We start from the raw sequence: 19,234 nt of genomic DNA, 5'->3' as shown, positions 1-19,234 counted from the left end.
TGACTTTTTTCTCGACATTTCGACTTTTTTCTCGAAATTGTACTTTAGCATTAATCTCGTCATTTCGACTTTTTCTCGACATTTCGACTTTTTCCTTGAAATTTCGACTTTTTTCTCGAAATTGTACTTCAACATTAATCTCGACATTTCGACTTTTTTCTCCAGCTTTTGGCTTTTTTCTCGACATTTCGACTTTTTTCTCGAAATTGTACTCAAACATAAATCTCGACATTTCGACTTTTTTCTCCACATTTCGACTTTTTTCTCGACATTTCGACTTTTTTCTTGAAGTGAAAAAAAAAGAAAATTAAATGAAAAAAAAATCTTCCTCCTCTAAAATATTATTTTTATTTTTCTCCTGCCTGGCCCTAATACTCTTCCATACAAATCCTCAGCATTTGGTGGTTTGTTGAAAAAAAAAACTTTTAATACTTTAATAACATTAACATTTTAAAGCCACGACTTTAGCATGTAATTTATTTTTATTCCCCTCCTCCAGTTTAATCTCGGGTTTTGGATTTGCGCGCTCCCGACGCGCGCCCCCGCATGTCCGCGGGAGCGCGCGTCGGAGGGGCGGGGCCGCGCGGAGCCAGCGCAGCCAGGGATGTGAAACTTGTCCCGGATATTTACCTAACTATACCTGGCTTTCCCGACGCGCCCCGTCCCGACGTCTTCACGGCGGACTGGCTGAAGTACATGCGCCGCGTTTGAAGCGGGACTTCCGAGGTATTGACGCTTGTGTTTCCCTCTTTGAACACACTTTGTTTTTCTTCCCAGAACAGCTGAAGTTGGCCGGGCTGTCGCTGCGGGGACCGCGGTGGGAGGAAAGTTTGCCCGGGTTGTGTTCCTCCTCTCTGGGTGCAGCGGTAGGAAAGTTCAGCCTGTCAACAGGTTTCTGGTTCGATCTGTGGCTCAAAGTACAGCGAGGCCGCAACAGTGTTTATTATTATGGATAGACGAGTCTGAGAAAACAAAAATATGGGCTAATACATTTAGATCAGCTCTAGTTTAGTCATTGATAAGACACATAACAATGAAGCAATAGAGACGAGGTTGAGGAATTCGTTAACAACATCAAGTCTAATCACAAATGTCTAGATAAAGGGAAAAGTTTATTTTTTTAAATTAGATTTTTCTGGAATTTGTACATCAGTGTACATGAACTTGACCACCGGCCATTAGAAATATATGCAAAAACACCCAGTAAGGTCACAGCCTCCACATCATGTCTACTTAATTTAGCATTTACTTGTAAATTCATCAGAGGCCTGCCTGTGAAAGGTTTACAATGGGAAATCGGTCATCCAACTGGGCCCAGCTTTGTTGTAATATATTCAGCGTGTGGTACCGTGTTCAAACATTAACTCAAACATTGTGTGACCTTTCAGAAACTGTGCGAGACAGGCCGGCCAGATCTGCTCAGCTGGAAATTCAAGACAGGACACATGTACGTTCGCACACATCCATACATATACATGCTCACACGCATGGATCTTCCCTAACAAAGTGCAGCTTTGAGTGGACACAAGCATGCATATGTGCATTCGTAGTACACGTATTTGTGTACATGCCTGGCTTCCAGTGGCTGTTCTGCAATCAGCGGTAGTGCTGTAGATGGGGCGTGTTCAACTCTGAAAATGTTTAACATTCTTATCATTCAGCTGCCTGCAAAAGGCGGAGAGATGGAGAGGGAGAGCAGCAGGGAAGGGAAGGGACATGTTCAGACCCAGGCCAAGTAATAAGAGATTACACACACACATACAGAGTTACTCCTTCACATTCATAGTGCATTACTCACTGCAGGACGATGCTCCATACAGCACATGCATTACTCACCACACAGTGTCATCCAGAGTGAGGTGTTTCCAGTGGAAGACAAGAGGCTGGAAACATCTGACACGGTTTTGTGGTTGTGTCTGATTGCATGTCTCCAGGTCCCCTCCCAGCGACGATCTGAGGTCCAGGTGTTTGTCTTGAGAGGAAAAGCAGAGTTACCGTAGTAACAGACATGCCAAAACCGGACCTGCTCTGCCTGGTTGAGCTGCTGGACGGCACCATCGAGACCTTCAGAGTCAGCGTGCGTATCACAAATAAACACACAATAGCTGTCTCCTATCTGACTTTGTGGCTCGTCTTCGTTAACGATTGTTGTCACTCGTGACGGAGTGGCAGACTATTCTTTTATTTTCCATTGAGTCTCTCACTTAAAAGTGGAACCCTGAAGGACACACTCATCTCCTGCAGCTTACATATGCTTGTTCCACTTGGGAGCCTATAACATCACCAGAATATGTAGTACAGAAAGACTGACGACCATACATTCACATTAGGGCTGGGCAATATGGACCAAAAGTCATATCTCGATATTTTCTAGCTAAATGGCGATACTCGATATATATCTCGATATTTTTTCTGTGCCTTAATTGGGGTTTCCCCCAAAGCATTATAGCATAGCATCTCTGTTAGCTTCATTTTTTTCTGAGGCAAACCCTTAAAAAAACAGTCAGTTTTAATACAAAGCCTCGTGCCAAATGTCACACAGGTACCTTTGTTAACAGAGGTCTGCACAATATCAAAATGTATAAAACAAATGAAATAAAAATAAACTGCCTGCATATATAGAATAAAAATGCTTCTTGAATAAAATAAAACAAATATCCCTTTCCTGCATAACAATTAAATTAAAATACACTGTGCAATTAATACAATGTAGACAGTAACAGGCAGACTTTTCCACTGAGGTTGACAGTTGTGCAAATAACAAAACATTTGTGCAAATCTCAAATAAAACATTCAAGTCAATTTGTCACAAAATAAGCTATATCAAAATCATTAAAAAAAAATGTAATTTTTTTTTTTTTAAATCGATATAAACGATATTGTCTCGTACCATATCGTGTTTGAAAATATATCGATATATATTAAAATCTCGATATATTGCCCAGCCCTAATTCACATCAATATTGCAGTTGCTATTTTACTATATATGACAGCCCTTGTGCAACATTTTTAAGTGAACAATGGGACTGCTGTGGTTATAATGTGTAAGCAGACTAATTTCTCCATGACAGTTTCTTTGCATTGTGTGAGACAGATTTTTACTGAAACATTTGAAAGGGCTGACAAGATGTGAAGGATTTTGTGTACACATACATCAGAAATGTATTGTTTCCTGCTTAAATAAATATTTGCTGAAACTTAAAGTACACACTGTCTGTTTGTGATGTGGATAACAGTCCAGGTTGGGAGGAAAAATGTGAAAGGGTTGCAGATGAGCTCTGGGATAGCCCTCAGAGTGATTAATAAAACATTGAATATTTTAACAACAGTGTAATGTAGCTATCAGCCTTCTTGGAAATTAAATATTAGCCCATAATGCATCTTTTTCATTTATTTATAGCCTTTAACCACACTCGTGTTCTTTACATAATCACCAGCATGTCAAATTGCATCGGAATCATTTAGTAGTATATTTATGAATACAAATAAGCATCCTCAAACTTTGGATGGCTGTAAGGTCTTTTCTTTATTTCCATCTCTCAGAAGCAGGATGAAGGCGTGGTTCTGTTGAACCTGGTATGTAACCACCTGGGCCTGCAGGAGAGGCAGCTCTTCAGTCTGCAGATCAGAGAATCCAGCACAGCCATCGCCTCTATCACAGCCAACACACATTCCCCTGTGAGCTCACTGTTCCTCGGCTGCACATTTGGGCTGAGATTGTAATATCTTGCTCTAGCTGATCGTAGTTCGCTTTATGATAACCACGGGGCGTACTTGCATTTTTTTTTTTTTTTTTTAGCCCTAGTTAGCCATTATCCTTAATGAATATGTTTCTTTCAGAGGTGGTTGGAGCCTGAGAAACCATTGAAGAAGCAGATAAAAGGTATCTGAATTGTCTGGCACAAGAAAATACACTGTCTTCATTAGAATCGCCTTTCTACTAACCAAATAATCGGTTCACATGCATAGATAAAACTTAGGTGTAAGAAAAAACAGGTTTTGTGGTTGGGTGGACAGAAATATATGCCATTTTTTGACATTACCTTTCTGTGCAGGACTTGCGTCCCCTTTTTATCTGAACTTCAGAGTACGATTCTTCATATCTGATCCCAACTCTCTGCAGCATGAGCAGACAAGGTTAGTGGATGAGCCTTGCAGTCAGGACACAGCAGTGATACAGTGTGACATTAAACCCTGTTTATGGTTCACAAGTTGTACCCGTTTAATATTTGTTTTTTGTTGTTTTTTTTCTTGCTCCAAATTAAATAAATGCTACATTTAAAGTTATTCTAGCTGCTATTTGAAAGAGCCAAGTTATATTAACACTGAGGTTCTCACTTTAACAATGCTGACACTGGTATTTAGCAGTTAAACAGTGACATACTCTGTCAATTTATTTTTAACCGGAATTGGAGAATAGTGAAACAAAGAAGAAAAACTTGATTTCCTAAAGAAATAATATTTGATTAGTCACACGTCTAACATTTACTCTGGAAGGTTAGGACTTAGTAACACCTACATCCATTGATTCTTATTGCAGCTTGTATAACTTTCATGGTGTTCTAAGAGTTTGTTTTACTTTAATTGGGAGTTTTCTCACCAGTTATTCCAGCAGAAAGCTTCTCGCTCTTTTGAGATTTTGGGCTGCCTTGCATGCACTACTATCAGGATGTTTAGGTCAAAAACTGTTTTGGTCATGTTTAGCTGAAAGGACTTCCGCTAGTGCTTATTTACATACAAAGTGTGTTTACACACAACAAAGCATGACCGAACCATCCCTTTCATAATCGGTTGAAGACCTGCTCATATTTAGTTAATTTTTAAAGAAATCCTGAACAGCTTTGGAACATCGGGTTAAAGTATCCTCTGTAATTTGACCAGGAGTGCTCATACATTTGCATGTCTATATATATGCAGTGGTGGACAGTAACGGAGTAAATTTACTTGAGTACTGTACTTAAATACATATCCAGAGGATTTGTACTTTACTTGAGTATTAGATTTCTTTGGTACCTATTACTCTTACTTGAATACATTTCCAAGACAAATATTTTTACTTTTACTCGTGTAAATTTCTAGGAAGGCTGAAAAGTACTTTCTTCTTCTTCCCTAAAATCCTATTGGACACAAGCTGTTTTTGTCAAAGGAGGAGACCTATCACAGTGCACGCTCTCCACTGGGATGTACGTAAAGCGGAAATACGTCAAGCCTCCTCAAAACGATACCGCCAAAGTAGCCTGCGTTTGTCAAGACAGAGCCGCAACAAGTCAAGACATAGCCACAACAATGGCTACGCCTGCGTCAGGAGGGGGATCCAGACTTAGTTGGATGGTGCAGGTTCATTTGGTTTCAGTTCATGATTGTTAATAAACTCTGCATCATCTGCTGTCCGCTTATGATCCCATTCATTTGATTTGTTTTTGGTGTTTCTGGAGGTTTTATATAACATTGTGGTTCTAAAAGCAGCACAACAGTGCAGCTGGTTTCAAAGAGTTAATTCTCAGAAACAATAGTTAAAAGATCCTTAAATTAATTTAGAAAAAATATAGTAATTTACTGATGTGGAAAATAAGAAATTTACTCTTACTCTTACTTTTACTTAAAGTAAATTTAAAAGCATTTACTTTTGGATACTTAAGTACCTTTAAAAGCAAGTACTTTTCTACTCTTACTCGAGTAATATTTTGACTGAGCTACTTTTACTTGTAACGGAGTAAATTTTGACCAGTAGTATTTGTACTCTTACTCAAGTACTGGGGTCGAGTACTCTGTCCACCTCTGTATATATGTATATAACATTTTATATGCCTGGATACACGTGGTGTCTGTACAGAATTGATAATCCATTCAATGAATGTTAAGATATTTAGTAGGACAAATGAAAGTTTTATCCTCTGGGGATGACTAATATCTGTAAACAATTTCACAGCACTTCATTTGAGAGCTTTCTAAAGATTTCAGTGTGGCTGTATAAACTAACTGGCTAACCAGCAGGGGCAGATTGCTGGTGTGGTAAGTACAAACATGCATGGATCATTAAAGTTCCTCTTTTGTTTTCCCTCCAGGCACCTTTACTTCCTCCAGATCAGAAGTGACATTAGAGAAGGACGGTTAGTAGCACAGCTTCAATCTGAACCGCCTATCCCCTTTTGGCACAGTATTTGTTTAGCTGTTCCGTGTGTAGTGTGTAATCATTGTATCTGATTGCAGGTTGCAGTGCCCGCTGAATGCAGCTGTGGTGATGGCTTCTTATGCTGTGCAGTGTACGTTAAATCTCTTCCCTTAGAAGCAAATGAATAATGATTCATTATTAACTGTTTGAGTAATTATTCCTAGGAGGATGCTCAACTGTCTCATTTAGAAGCTCTCTTACAATAATCTGATGTCAGGAGGATATGCTGATGTGTGGTGCTGGTTGTGTGTTCCTGTATGGATGCTCAGTGTTTCTTTCCACCACTTGTAGCGGAGATGGGGGATCACTGTCCAACCCAACTCTCTGGTTACCTTTCAAAGTGCCACTTCATCCCTGAACAGGATGAAGATTTCCTTTCTAAAGTGGAAGATCTCCATCCACAGCACAAGTATATCAGACAGTTCATTACCTCTACTGATAAACCGCAGTATCGTTGTGCAGTCCGAGTTGTTGTATGTGACTGTTTGTGTGTGTGTGTGTATGTGTGTGTGTGTGTGTGTGTGTGTGTGTTTCTAGGAGCCTTAAGCAGAGTGAGGCAGAGCTGTGTTTTCTAAACACAGCACGGACACTGGAGTTGTATGGAGTGGAGCTACATGCCGCCATGGTAGTGGGATTCCTTGTATTAAAGTGTAATTTATTAAATATATGTGCTACTTGGGGCTGGGTCTTATATTATGTTCCCCACTTTAAATACATCTTCGTTGTCAGAGCTGGAACTTAAAAAGAACTCACAAAAGAAACAAAACACTTGCACGTTTATATGTTTTGATTGGTCACAAAAGGCTTTATTGATCAGAATGGAATCAATTAGAAGTGAAATCAGTGGCGGGCAGCACGGTGGCTTGGTTTTCTGCCCTGTTACATGGGTTTTTGCTGGGTACTCCAGCTTCCTCCCACAGCACAAAAACGTCTAAAAAAGATCAACTTGTGATTCTAAATGTCCCATAGTGTGAGTAATAGTGTGAGTAAGTGTGAGTGTGGTTGTTTATCTATATGTAGCTGTGGTGTCTGGGGTGAACTCCTGCCATTTGCCCTGAGGAGAACCGAGATAGGCTCCAGCAGATCCCTGTGACAGCGTGGAAATCACCGGCATTGGCCAGCCCCTGTTCTAATGTAACTTCTCCTGCATCTTTTGTGCACCATTTTTATTTTCAACTACATGTATTCCTTTTAGGACACTAACAATGCACCTCTGATGGTGGGTTTGGCCTCAAGTGGTGTTGCCGTATTCTGCAGTATGGTTTGTTCCAGTTTCTTCCCTTGGTGAGTAATGATGCCAATTATTAGTCAGCTTGTTTGTTATTTATTTATTTTTTTTCTCAGTTATTGACCAACTGTGATGCTTTTATATAGGGGGAACATCATCAAGATTTCATTTAAGAGAAAACGCTTTCTCATACACCTGAAACGTAAACACGTGAGTTGTTTTCATCATTTATTTGTTCTTATTGAAGCAAAGATAAATAAATACTTAGTTTAAATCCCTTTGCATGCTTGAGTGGTAAGCACATTTAATCTTGTGCAAAGATTTATGGCACATTTTCTTCTCAGTGTTGATATGTGTGACATGTACTAAATAATTCATAACAATATGATAACAACCAGTGTTTAGTTACAGCTACAAATGCAACGTGGTCACCTTAAGTTTCAAATCAGAAATGATGTGGCCTTGAATGTTGGAATGACATAACTCTGAATTATGAACTCTGTATGTTGTAGGGGGAGACCCAAGATTGTGAGGTGTCTCTTATCCTTCCCTGCCCCAGGACTTGTAAGAACCTTTGGCGGTCTTGTGTGGATCACCATTCCTTCTTCTCCTCCAGCCGCATTGGAAAAGGCGCTACACACATTAACAGCACAGTTCAGTCCTACAAAAAGATAATAACACAACATTTGGGCCTCGGCCACAGTAAATCAGAGACGTAAGTTTTCCATTTATTGTGCGTATTTACTCAATCCGCACATAAATGCTGCCGATTTCAAAATGTCCTGTCTTTGTCCCTTTCAATTGCAGTGGTCCGGTGTGCCAACGCGTGGTTGGAGGGATGGTATGGAACCCGGTCCTGCGGAAGTCACTTTCACTGGAGCAACTTGAGACAAAGAGTCTACCCTCCAGATCGCCCCCATCCACCCCCAACTGGTAAAACTGCCAGTGTCAATCTGAAAGGCTTTAGCTGTCATTAGAATTAAATACATCCTTCTGTTACCTTCCTCGAACTCACTCTGTCATTTTTATATAATTTGACTGCTGCCTTGTTTTGTGGCAGGCGAAGTTCCCGAGTTCGGCACAGGATCCATAAAGCTCGTCGTCCGTCCTCTGTGGAGTTTGTCACTGAGCTGAAAGACGTACCTGAGGGGGAGGATGTCTTCTACACGTACAGAGTATCTGTGAGCAGTAACAAGGACAGTGAGGGGGACAGCGCATCTCAGCAGTTAGTATCCCTTATTTCAGAAACTATTTTCAGGTCTATTTAGTGCAGCAGTTCTGCCACAAATCCTGTTTGTGTTTTGAGGGCACCATCATTATCGTAGGAAGAAAAAATAATTGGATTTTCACTCAAATATAAGTGAAAAATATAATCTTTATTTAATCTTTTTTGGCCTTCCTGGATATTACAGCCATGGACCAGATGATGCTGCATTCCATAATGATGACAGTATTGAGGACAACCTACCCTACCATGATAAGGTACCTTCTCTCAACTCATCAGATGTAATCATGTTTATTACTGTGTATCGATACATATATTTGCATGCAGAATGTGTGAGCTGATAATAAGTTCTTTATGCAGGGTGACAGTGACTTGATGCTAATATGTATCACTCCAGACCATGAAGGGAAATTTGGTTTTAATGTTAAAGTAGGTGTCTTTCTTTTACACACATATATGCCTTGATGTTTTAATATCATTACTCACTTTAATTGATCATATTGTTGAACTTCTCGCAGGGTGGAGCAGATACAAAGATGCCTCTAGCAATATCTTGCGTTCAACCTGACTCTCCGGTAAGAACAGAGTCGGGTGTGTTAGTGTTGTTCTTTTTTTTCCCTCTCTCTCTCTCTTTCTCTGTGGTGTGTTAAATTAAGATTATATCTAATGGATGGATCACTCCACATAGTCTGGTGGTTAGACCTTTGAACACTGAATGTTTCATATTTCTGCATACATGTAACCTAAAACATCAAGAGCCTTGCATACAAGGCCTAAAAGTGGATAAGGAAACCCATTTTAACTAAAAAAAAACAAAAATATTAGAGTCAGCCCTTTGATTAATTGAGGAAAATGATGCAATGTTACCTATCTTTGAGTGGTGAATCATGTTCACGGGGTTCAGCAGTTCATTCGATTTTGAAATTAGAGTCAGAGGTTTTCAATCAGTACAAGAGAATCAGTTGTGAGTGAGTGTCCCGTTTTTTTTAAAGAATAAAAGCTGTTTGGGCTTGCATGCGTCTGAAAATGTACTAATTCAATATTTCCTTTGAATAATATATTACCAGATATATTATTTTGGTTCTATACACAATTTCAACATAAAAAAAATAAAAGTTTGGATACTAACTTTATAAATCTAATAATTATATTTATTTTACTTGATTAAAAACTGGGTCATCTTTGGGTCTGGAACACTTTCTAATAGAAACCCTTTAAATACATCGGTTTATCAGATTATTAGACGATAAGTTGGTTATTATAGATAGATTTTAGATTAATAATCAATTTAACCGTCATCATTCTCCAAAGGATTTGAAAATGTGATTGATGACATAGTTTTTTCAATAGTCAAGTTTTTAAACACAAAAACAATCTGATATGGACTGATTACATTGTATTTTTCTTAATAATTGTGACCAAGCTGTGAGCAGGACATTTTAAAACTGAAATATGGGCTTGTCAAGGCACCTAAATCCTTTTGAAGTGACCCAGTGTTGTTTTTATAGGCAGGTCGAGCTGAGCCCAGACTCTTAACTGGAGACGTGGTGGTGCTCATCAACGGCCGGGACATTTCTGAGCACACACACGAACAGGTTGTCATGTTCATACGAGCCAGCAGAGAGTCGCACTCCAGACAGCTAGCCCTACTTATAAGACGTAAAGGTATGTATTTTTCTCAAGCTGCTTGAGAAAAATGCAGAAAATGGCAATTGAACCAAACATGTGCTCTGTCATGCTTCCATGAACATTTCTTACAGTCCTGAACTGCTCTTGTAATCCAGGTTCTGGCCGGGCGGCACCTGTCCTGCAGCAACCTCCCACCCTCACGCTCAACATCCAGTCACAGGAAAATAAGTCGCCTGGCCAGTGGGAGCGGGTCACATCGCTGGAGGAATCGATGAGGCTAATGGAGAGAGGGATACAGTCGGGCACACTATGTTTCCATTTTGAGGTATTTTAAAATAGGAATGGGACATAACGAGTGTTAAAACTCAAATGACTGTGTTTGTCTTTTGAAAGTAAGGATTTAGTTTGACCCGCTTACTAATGTGGAAAATCATAATGAGCCTTTTTTAAGTGTTGCTTTTAGGACAGATGTTGTCCCTAATCTGCAGCTGGATGATATACATAAAACAAAGTTGCCACCATTGAAAGTTTCAGCTTCTCTTTGTTCATGTTTGTGCGTGTGTTTACATGCGTGTTTATGTCTGTTCACATGCTTGTAATTCCCAGAATTTATACAGGAGGAATCCTGGTTTGTCTCTAAGCTGTGCACGGCTTCCTGAGAACGTGGACAAGAATCGATATAGGGATGTTTTGCCTTGTAAGTCCTTCTTATTGTGTCCATTTGGTGTGTCTTGTTGTTTGTCCCTTCCACCTCAAACTCGGGGGCCACCTTTCCAATCTTTATCTGGATCTCGCTGCTCTAGGTTCTCATGAAATTTAATGTGAGCCTCACCTGGTGCCGTCCTGCTCTCCTTACAGATGATGCTACGAGAGTGGTGCTGCAGGGTGAGATGGACTACATCAACGCCAGCCACATCACGGTGATCATTATGTGGGAAATCGCATGTCTTGTCCCCCATCTGACTTTTGATGTAAACTCATCCTGTTTGTGTGGTGTGTATGTTTATTTGTGTGTCTCTTAGGTGGCACCGCCCGTGTCTGGTGTATGTTTACGTTACATTGCAGCTCAGGGTCCACTGCCACAGACGTGCACTCACTTTTGGCAGACTGTGTGGGAGCAGCAGACGCACACCATCATCATGCTTACAACTCTAACAGAGAGGGGACGGGTATATTACACTTCCATTTTTCCTTACTTACAGTACGCACTGTAAATAACAGTTTTTAAGGTATAAAAATGAGCGAGAGGTAATTCAGTAACATTCATGATGCATTAACGCAGTGATAACTCCAGCATGACTGGCACATTATCACACGCTGTGCAATCTTTGATTTGATACATGATTACGGTAATTAGAGGGTTCAGTAGGGATGTTTGCAAACAAAAATGATCAATTTGCAATGTTGTCAGTAATCACAGTGCTCGATGGGGTAGAGCATAGCTAAGCGTGAGAGTGAGCTGGATGCCAACGAGATTAATAATTCGCGGGTGAAGACGCAGAGTTATTGAGGTATCAAGGTCTTGCTGAATGAACATGTTTCTATCTCAGCTTGCCTGTTGCTTAGTAACCAGACGTTCTCATTAATTGATTATTTTCCTGATAGTCATCAAGTGCCCTGAGTTTCACCCTACGGCACACACAAGTACACACAGACGCGCAGACACACACACACACACACACACACAAAACATTGACTTTCAGTTCACATTCTGATCCTGATGAATTGCTTTTGTTCCTCAGACCTCCCTCTAGAACGGAGCAGGCTGTTGAATACGAGCTTGATTTCTTGAGAGCAGAGCATAGCTGCTGTAACAACAGTAGTACACTGTATCCTGACTTGATGACCTATGTCAGATGTAATATGCTATGTTATGTAACATGCTGGTGATGTCATTCACTCTGCAGACCAAGTGCCACCAGTACTGGCCGCATCCACCGGAAGTGAAGGATTATGGGCACATGAGGGTGAAGTGTCACTCAGAAGAGTGTAACCTGGCATACGTGACGCGGCAGTTCACTCTGAAACACACACAGGTAATGTGGCAGATGGAAGTGATTAATCTATTAAACAGAAAATGAATCTGCACTTTTTTCTAGTGTAAAATTTTAGCACTTTTTCTCAGTTGCTTTTCCTTATTTTAATATTCTGAATTGAATGGCTTGGTGCTCCTGGCCCCCTGGAAGATTCCTAGGGGTTATTCCTATTGTTATAGGAAAAATGACAGTAATGTAAATCGGGATGCTGAGCAACAGAGGTTTGCAATTTTTTTTTTTTTTTTTATGTTGTCATCAGACTCTTGGCAAAAAAAACAACAAAAATAATCATCAGAAGCAGCCCTAGTGGATAGTTAAGTTAACATCTGCTCTAATGAAACGTGTGGAAAGCATGACCTCAGTCACACATTATGGGGCTCTTTATTTTGTATGTTTGCAATGGCATGTAGCATGTTTACGCCATATGTCACACAACAAAGCTCACCCCAGGCAGCAGCCACTCCTGGCAAAGTAACTACCTACAGCCAGCATACAATCATTTCTGTGTGTGTGTGTGTGTGTGTGTGTGTGTGTTTTTTTTCTTTTTTTGGGGGGGGTGTGTTGGTGGTAGTAGTAGTAGTAGTTCATGTTAACACATTTTTTCTGGCTGTCCTGTGTGAAGGTGTGAGAGTGCAGGTGTTGTTGGGTGTTGGCTTTTTCTGAGAAGGTTATCTGATTGTAGGTTATCAGATTAAAGACACTTCCGTCCACATCAGCCCCCACACTGAAAAGGTAAATAAACAAGTAATGCTTAAGGAGGCAGGAAGTGTAACGAACACACGTGCATACATAGATACTGCTGTGTTGGCCCATCTGTTCCTCTGGCAGAGCGAGTTAATCCCTGCATGGAGTCACAAGCCACATGGCCATTATAAACTCTAAAATCAGCCATTCCCTCAGCGTTCACTACTTTTTTTTTTTTTTTTTTTAGCTCTGGACTTTTCCTCTATCCTCTTGCCACTCCACCTGTTTTCATCTCTGTGTCCCTCTTTGCGTCCTAATCTCACTGTCATCCACGTGCCATGTGGATGTTTTGCTCCTTTTTTCCACTGCGCTCTGTTGTTTTTGTCCACTCACCTACTGAAATAATGTCAGTCATTATCCCAAAGGTTACCATTTATCATGTCAAATACTTGAATTATCTCCAATTATCAATCTCTTTGACGTGTGCGCGTGTGTGTGCTCAGCTGGCCGAGGAACGTGCAATCACACACCTGCAGTATGTTGCATGGCCAGACCATGGCGTACCTGACGACCCTTCAGACTTCCTGTTGTTCGTCAGCTCAGTGAGGGAGAGAAGAGGTGAAGAGCCACTAATGGTACACTGCAGGTAACACACACACACATGGTTAAACTTAACATGGCCCGATGATTTGTTTGTGCCAACTCCTATGAAATTAAGCCGGCAGTTGTTTTGGATTATACTTTCAGCGCCGGGATTGGACGGACTGGTGTTCTGATCACCATGGAAACGGCGCTGACTCTTTTGGATAAGGGTCGACCGGTGTTCCCGCTGGAAATTGTCAAAGCCCTGAGAGATCAGCGAGCTATGATGGTTCAGACCACGGTACAGAAAAAGAGAACACAGGCGTCTTCTTTGTTAAATGACACTGTTTCACTGTGGCTCATTGAATTCTTTATTGTACTGCAATATGATCACCCCGAGCTGTCTGCCTTTTGTGCTGTCTGTTTGACTGTAAAGCAAGCTTCTAATTACAATGAGGGCCATCTGATTTGTCTGTCTTCTTGTAATGTAAAATGCCCACCCACAGTACTGCAAAGCTCATAATGGGAAGTAATCTGTCAGGTTGAAAAAAAATATTTTTCATTGTTAGATGCATGAATGTAAGATGGGAAATCACTGCAGTGAACATTGGTGTCTGTTCAAGGCTGCAGCTAACAGAAGAGTGCAAGAAACAAATGTATTTCATTATTCCTTCAAGCTTCATTTACTGAGAAGATGCAGTTTTGTTTCTTTCTCTCTTTTTTTTAAATCTGAGTTGCATTTTTTCTCCTTGCTCTGTTGATTTGATTTAAATTTTCTATTTAGGTCCTGCAAGCCTCTGAAAAACAGTTGCACATTCAAGTTACTTCTTTAAAAACATCACAGGGGTTTTCAGAAAGACAACGTTCTTTATCTCTGATCTTCATGAATTGCCAGACCCTGGATTGCAACACCTACTACAGTGGTGAAGATGAGCAGATCCACTCAAGCCCCTGATAATGGAAATCGTGCTCTGTAGCATGTTGGTAGGATTCAGCGATGGGCAGGAAAATATTACTCATGGCTTCAAAAGGCAATAGTGCTGGGAATATGGCAAGCTGTTTCTTTGGCTCAGCTGCTGCCACGCTCACCCTTATTTTGAAAGGCTCCCTGGGGCGTCATCGCTCTGATGTGATGATGGAACACTTTCTCAGGTTTCCCTCACATGTTTGCGTATCAGCAATGAAACCATGCACAGTCAGAGGAAATCTTATTTACATTACAGATGAGACGGGCATTATTCTGCTCTGGTTTTTTTTGTTGTTGTTTTAAGTGCTTTACAAGTCCCATTCATGAATACTTGCTACAATGATTTTAATTTTCTTTGCTGATTCCGATTTCCAGTTTTCTTAAAGTTCAACCTGCCAGTCCTGTTTTTTGGCCGATTCTGATTGTCTTTGATCTATAATCATCCACATACATTAACTTAATCAGCATTGAAATATAGCAGAAGCTGTGTGCTCTTTTGGCTCTATTTGTAGCCCCTCTTAGTAATCATTGTATTTATAACATTGGGCCTGTTGAGTGAGGCTGTTTCTTGTCCCTAATATTTTGAATGTTGTTGCTCAATGACTTACATTTAAAAAGCACATGAAAATAAATGGATAAAAACTATAAGACAATATCATTCAGAGCTAATCAGGTGAAGATCAGCCAGTTGCGATCTCCAGTCCAAACCCTGGCTACAAGGTCAGCTGTTTTCTGCTGATTGGGTCGTCACAAATGCAGAAATGACAAATCAATGTCACTAAAGGGTTACTCTGTAAATGTTCAGAAGTTTTCAGTTGTGTCTCACCCTCTTCCCGGGCAGATGGAGTTTCCCAAATGTCCTCACTAACTTTGCAAACTGTTTGACTTTACTCACAGTCACATCAATCTGTTCTCCAACTCGGGCTGGCCTCAATTCTCGATCTTCTCATCTACTGGATGGATGGCATGAAATGTTAACTGTTTATTTATAGTTTCAAGACAAATGCTATTGACTTAGTGATTGTAAGATTTATTTTTTTTGTCATTTGTGAATTTTCTAAAATATCTTATTGTTGAACAGCCTGCCTTGAAATTTAGTAGACATATGTATACTCCCACAGAATAAAGTGTAATAACTTTTACTATTCCTTAGCTATTACAAAAAACAAAACCGCCAACAACAAGTACTGACTACTGTGGTCTTTGTGTCTAAGACCTGATAAATTATGCATATGCTGAAATCCATTTCCCTTTGACAGTTAATGTACTTGTGCTCCTCTGAGTGGTTATGGCAGCAGGATGTTGTATGTTGGACGGATTTAAATGTTCACACTCATCATGGGGAGACCTAGGCCGTACCAGGCTTTTTAACTTGCTAGAAGGATCAAACAACTTTAAATGTTCCTATTTCATGATTTTGTTGATTTTCTTTGCTTCCAAAAATAACCTTGCTTTCTAATAATTAAGGATTTTTTTTTTGTTTTTCAGTGTCAGTTTCAGTTTGTGTGTGAGGCCATTCTGAAAGTCTACAAAGAGAAACAGGGAAAACCGAAGACACCTTGATCCAAATCAGAGATGGGGCCAGACCAGACTTCTCTTACTCAGCTCAAAGTAGACGACTTCCACAGCTACAACAGATGAAACTGTCAAGCTTATGGGGCTGGAGCGCAGACTGGATAATGAGAGTGTAACATGCTTCAGAGCACGGCTGTCTGTGATCTGTGAAGCTATGTGAGCGTACAAATCTTGCACCTAGTTGGCCTTAGTTTTTGCTGACACAGCATTAAGCTTCTAGAGATTGCGGTCTCCATAGAGACTGATGTAAGACTGACGTGAGCTGCTAATTTCTGTACAGGAGGCCTCTCAGGAATGACGCTTCTGCTCATTAAGCTATTTGTGCCTTAGACTGACAGTTCCTGGTCAATGAATCCATCAGGGAAGAGTTTGATGAGGATTGTTGTAATCTGTGGTTTATCTCTTAAAATGAGAAACAAAGATGACTAGATCACTACAGCAGACGCTGTAAGGTCAGGGTGGTGCTGTCTGCCAGAGCAGCGCCAAATTCACTTTTAAATTATTCAGACACGAAATAAATTCATTGATTTATACTGATGTCTGCTTTGTCATTTCCTTTGGCATTTCAGTAAATGAGAACAGTATGTGTTGTGTTGGTGGCTATTTAAAGACGAGACGGGCTTTTTCCTGCATCTTCCTGCAGAACTAAGATACCAACAGACTTAAAAGTGTGGTGTGGCTGTTTGGCCTTCATCTGAGTTCCTGTAAAGCTGGCATGATATCAATAAGGCTAGCTTAGCATTACAAATCAGCCCAAACTATCTGATTATGACAACATTTTGGTTTAAGGAAAACAAAATTCTACAACATATAGTACTGCAGTGTCGTAACCTGCGTGTCTTTAACTGCTGTGCCTCTTTTAGAAAGTGTTTTCCAGCAGTTGGAAAGAATACCATATACGATTAGATATATAAAATATGAGACCTGAAGCTTGTTATTCAACCAATAAATCCAATTACATATATTCAGAACGTTGATAAACACACATAACCTTGTGCTTGAAGTTTTGTTCTTGTGCACTGCTGCAGGGTTGTATGTTGCAACTCAATTTCTACAAGGACCATATTTTCAGTGTACTTCTTAAGAGTGGCTGGGATTAAGGCAGATCAAATAAATAATTTGTGTAATATATATATATATATATATATATATATATATGTGTATATGTATATATTATATATATTATATATATATATATATGTATATATATATATATATATATATACAATCAAAACCTCAAAAATGATCACAGAAGCTCTTTCTCAAGACAGTGACTGTCAAAATTAATTTTGTTTTTATTTTCCTTTCTTGATTTGATTTTAAGATTTGTAGGTACTATGATACTAATATGTTGACTAATGACCTAGGTTATTTTAGCGTTTATGTACTATTTTCAGACTTGGGCAGTGTTAGTTTCAAAGACCCAACAAATGTTGTTTTTTCATTTTCTAATGTATTTTTTTCAGGAAAAAAAAAACAATAAATCAATTCTGATGAGATTCTAATGAAACTATGTTATGTGACACTGACTTTATCATTCATGTTATCCATACACTGGTCTCTATGTTAAACTGGTGCCATCTGTGAAACACTTCACATGGAGTGAATAATCTTGTATAATAGAATGTTATGCAGCTCAAATTCTTGGATAGGTATTTGCAGATCCGATGTCAGGATTGGGGGGGACACCAACGTGATTTTAATTTTTAATTTTTTGCCAATATGCAACTCATACCATGCCATAAATTGGTAAAGGCTCGCCAAAAAATACTGCACAGGGAATCATTTATTGTGCTTACCTTTCTTGTTTATTTGTCCTAAACAGCCAACAATGTGTGTCACTGCTTACTTAACTGTTATATTCGTAAATCATAATTTTGGGGGTGACAATTCATGTTTTTCAGAAATTGTCCCCCCCGGGATCTGCACCCATGGGTATTTGTGAAGTGGTGGAAGACGAGGGACATGGTTCTTCATCGGCGCGTTGTGGACCTCATGGAAATCCTTGGGAAGTCTCGGATTTCCCCCTCATTGGAAACTTGGGACCCGTAAAGGCTGATTTATGGTTCCGCGTTACACCAACGCAGACCCTACGCCGTAGGCCACGGCGTAGGCTCTGCGTTGATTTAACGCAGAACCATAATTCAGGCGTAATGCTGTGCTCCTATTCATGGGTGCCGATCCCGGGGGGGACGGGGGGGACATGTCCCCCCCAATTTCTGAAAAACATGAATTGTCCCCCCCAATAAAAATACCCTAAATTATTCAAAATTGAACAAATGTATTTTCAGACTTAAAGGTTGAATATGTAAAATATTTATTAAAAATATATTTCTAAAAAAATAATACATCCACGGTGCGTTTTGAGGTGTACAGAATGAAAGTATTGCTACTCCATAATTTTTTTTTTTTAGTCTGAATTAATATTTTAAAAATTTTTGACGGGCTCGACAATTGCTTTTTGTCAACATTCTGTTTACATTCGTACCTGCCCGTAGCCAACATGTGGCTCACTTCTCCGCTGTTTTCCTGCCTCCTCCCGGTCGTATGCGTCTGTTTTCAACGAAGTCTTTTCAATAATCAATTGGTGGATCAATGGATTATTTATATACCTGTTAGGATGGGTGTATTTGGAGTAGTCTTATCTGTCATAAACACGTTTACTGTCGCTGACTCCCGGTCCCTCAGCTTTTTTTTTTAAAGGATAAAAGGAAGATGGTGAGAAGAATTTGAGATGAGTAGACACTACATGCCCAAAACCCTTAAAATTATGATTTAGGAATATAACAGTTAAGTAAGCAGTGACACACACTGTTGGCTGTTTAGGACAAATAAACAAGAAAGGTAAGCACAATAAATGATTCCCTGTGCAGTATTTTTTTTTATTTTTAGGGGAGCCTTTACCAATTTATGGCATGGTATGAGTTGCATATTGGCAAAAAATTAAAAATTAATATCACGTTGGTGTCCCCCCCAATCCTGACATCGGATCTGCACCCCTGCTCCTATTCCCCGGACAGACGGGTCCCTGGCAGACAGACAGGTGGCGCTGGCTCTCCGGCGCCGACGGGTCGGCCAGCCTGGAGGAACAGAAGTTTTGTTATGCGCCGATTTATGGTTCCGCGTTACACCAACG

The 19,234-nt window shown here is 40.0% G+C and overlaps 1 protein-coding gene across 5 annotated transcripts; it reads left to right on the top strand.

Annotated features, from left to right (window-relative positions):
* Positions 1 to 576: 576 nt before the first annotated feature.
* ptpn3 (protein tyrosine phosphatase non-receptor type 3) lies at positions 577 to 16,631 on the top strand. 5 transcript variants are annotated; one of them, XM_061716803.1, is made up of 29 exons: positions 634 to 692; positions 778 to 866; positions 1,389 to 1,447; positions 1,662 to 1,735; positions 1,935 to 2,077; positions 3,544 to 3,678; positions 3,841 to 3,883; positions 4,056 to 4,137; positions 6,066 to 6,110; positions 6,211 to 6,263; positions 6,464 to 6,581; positions 6,710 to 6,797; positions 7,368 to 7,456; positions 7,547 to 7,610; positions 7,913 to 8,115; positions 8,208 to 8,333; positions 8,461 to 8,625; positions 8,813 to 8,882; positions 8,986 to 9,054; positions 9,144 to 9,200; positions 10,134 to 10,290; positions 10,410 to 10,579; positions 10,861 to 10,951; positions 11,113 to 11,174; positions 11,277 to 11,423; positions 12,162 to 12,290; positions 13,478 to 13,620; positions 13,722 to 13,857; positions 16,012 to 16,631. In XM_061716803.1, exons 5-29 carry the CDS (start codon positions 2,009 to 2,011, stop codon positions 16,084 to 16,086), a joined length of 2,586 nt encoding a protein of 861 aa, XP_061572787.1. In that variant the 5' UTR covers positions 634 to 692; positions 778 to 866; positions 1,389 to 1,447; positions 1,662 to 1,735; positions 1,935 to 2,008; the 3' UTR covers positions 16,087 to 16,631. The 5 variants fall into 5 exon arrangements, with proteins under 5 accessions (XP_061572784.1, XP_061572783.1, XP_061572787.1 ...); XM_061716800.1 differs by lacking the exon at positions 778 to 866 and having other exon boundaries at positions 577 to 726; XM_061716801.1 differs by lacking the exon at positions 1,662 to 1,735.
* Positions 16,632 to 19,234: the final 2,603 nt, after the last annotated feature.

The sequence above is a fragment of the Cololabis saira genome, chromosome 3 (genome assembly GCF_033807715.1).
Source record: "Cololabis saira isolate AMF1-May2022 chromosome 3, fColSai1.1, whole genome shotgun sequence".
In the NCBI taxonomy this organism is placed as follows: Eukaryota; Metazoa; Chordata; class Actinopteri; order Beloniformes; family Belonidae; genus Cololabis; species Cololabis saira.
This window is presented reverse-complemented; position numbering and strand designations above follow the sequence as displayed.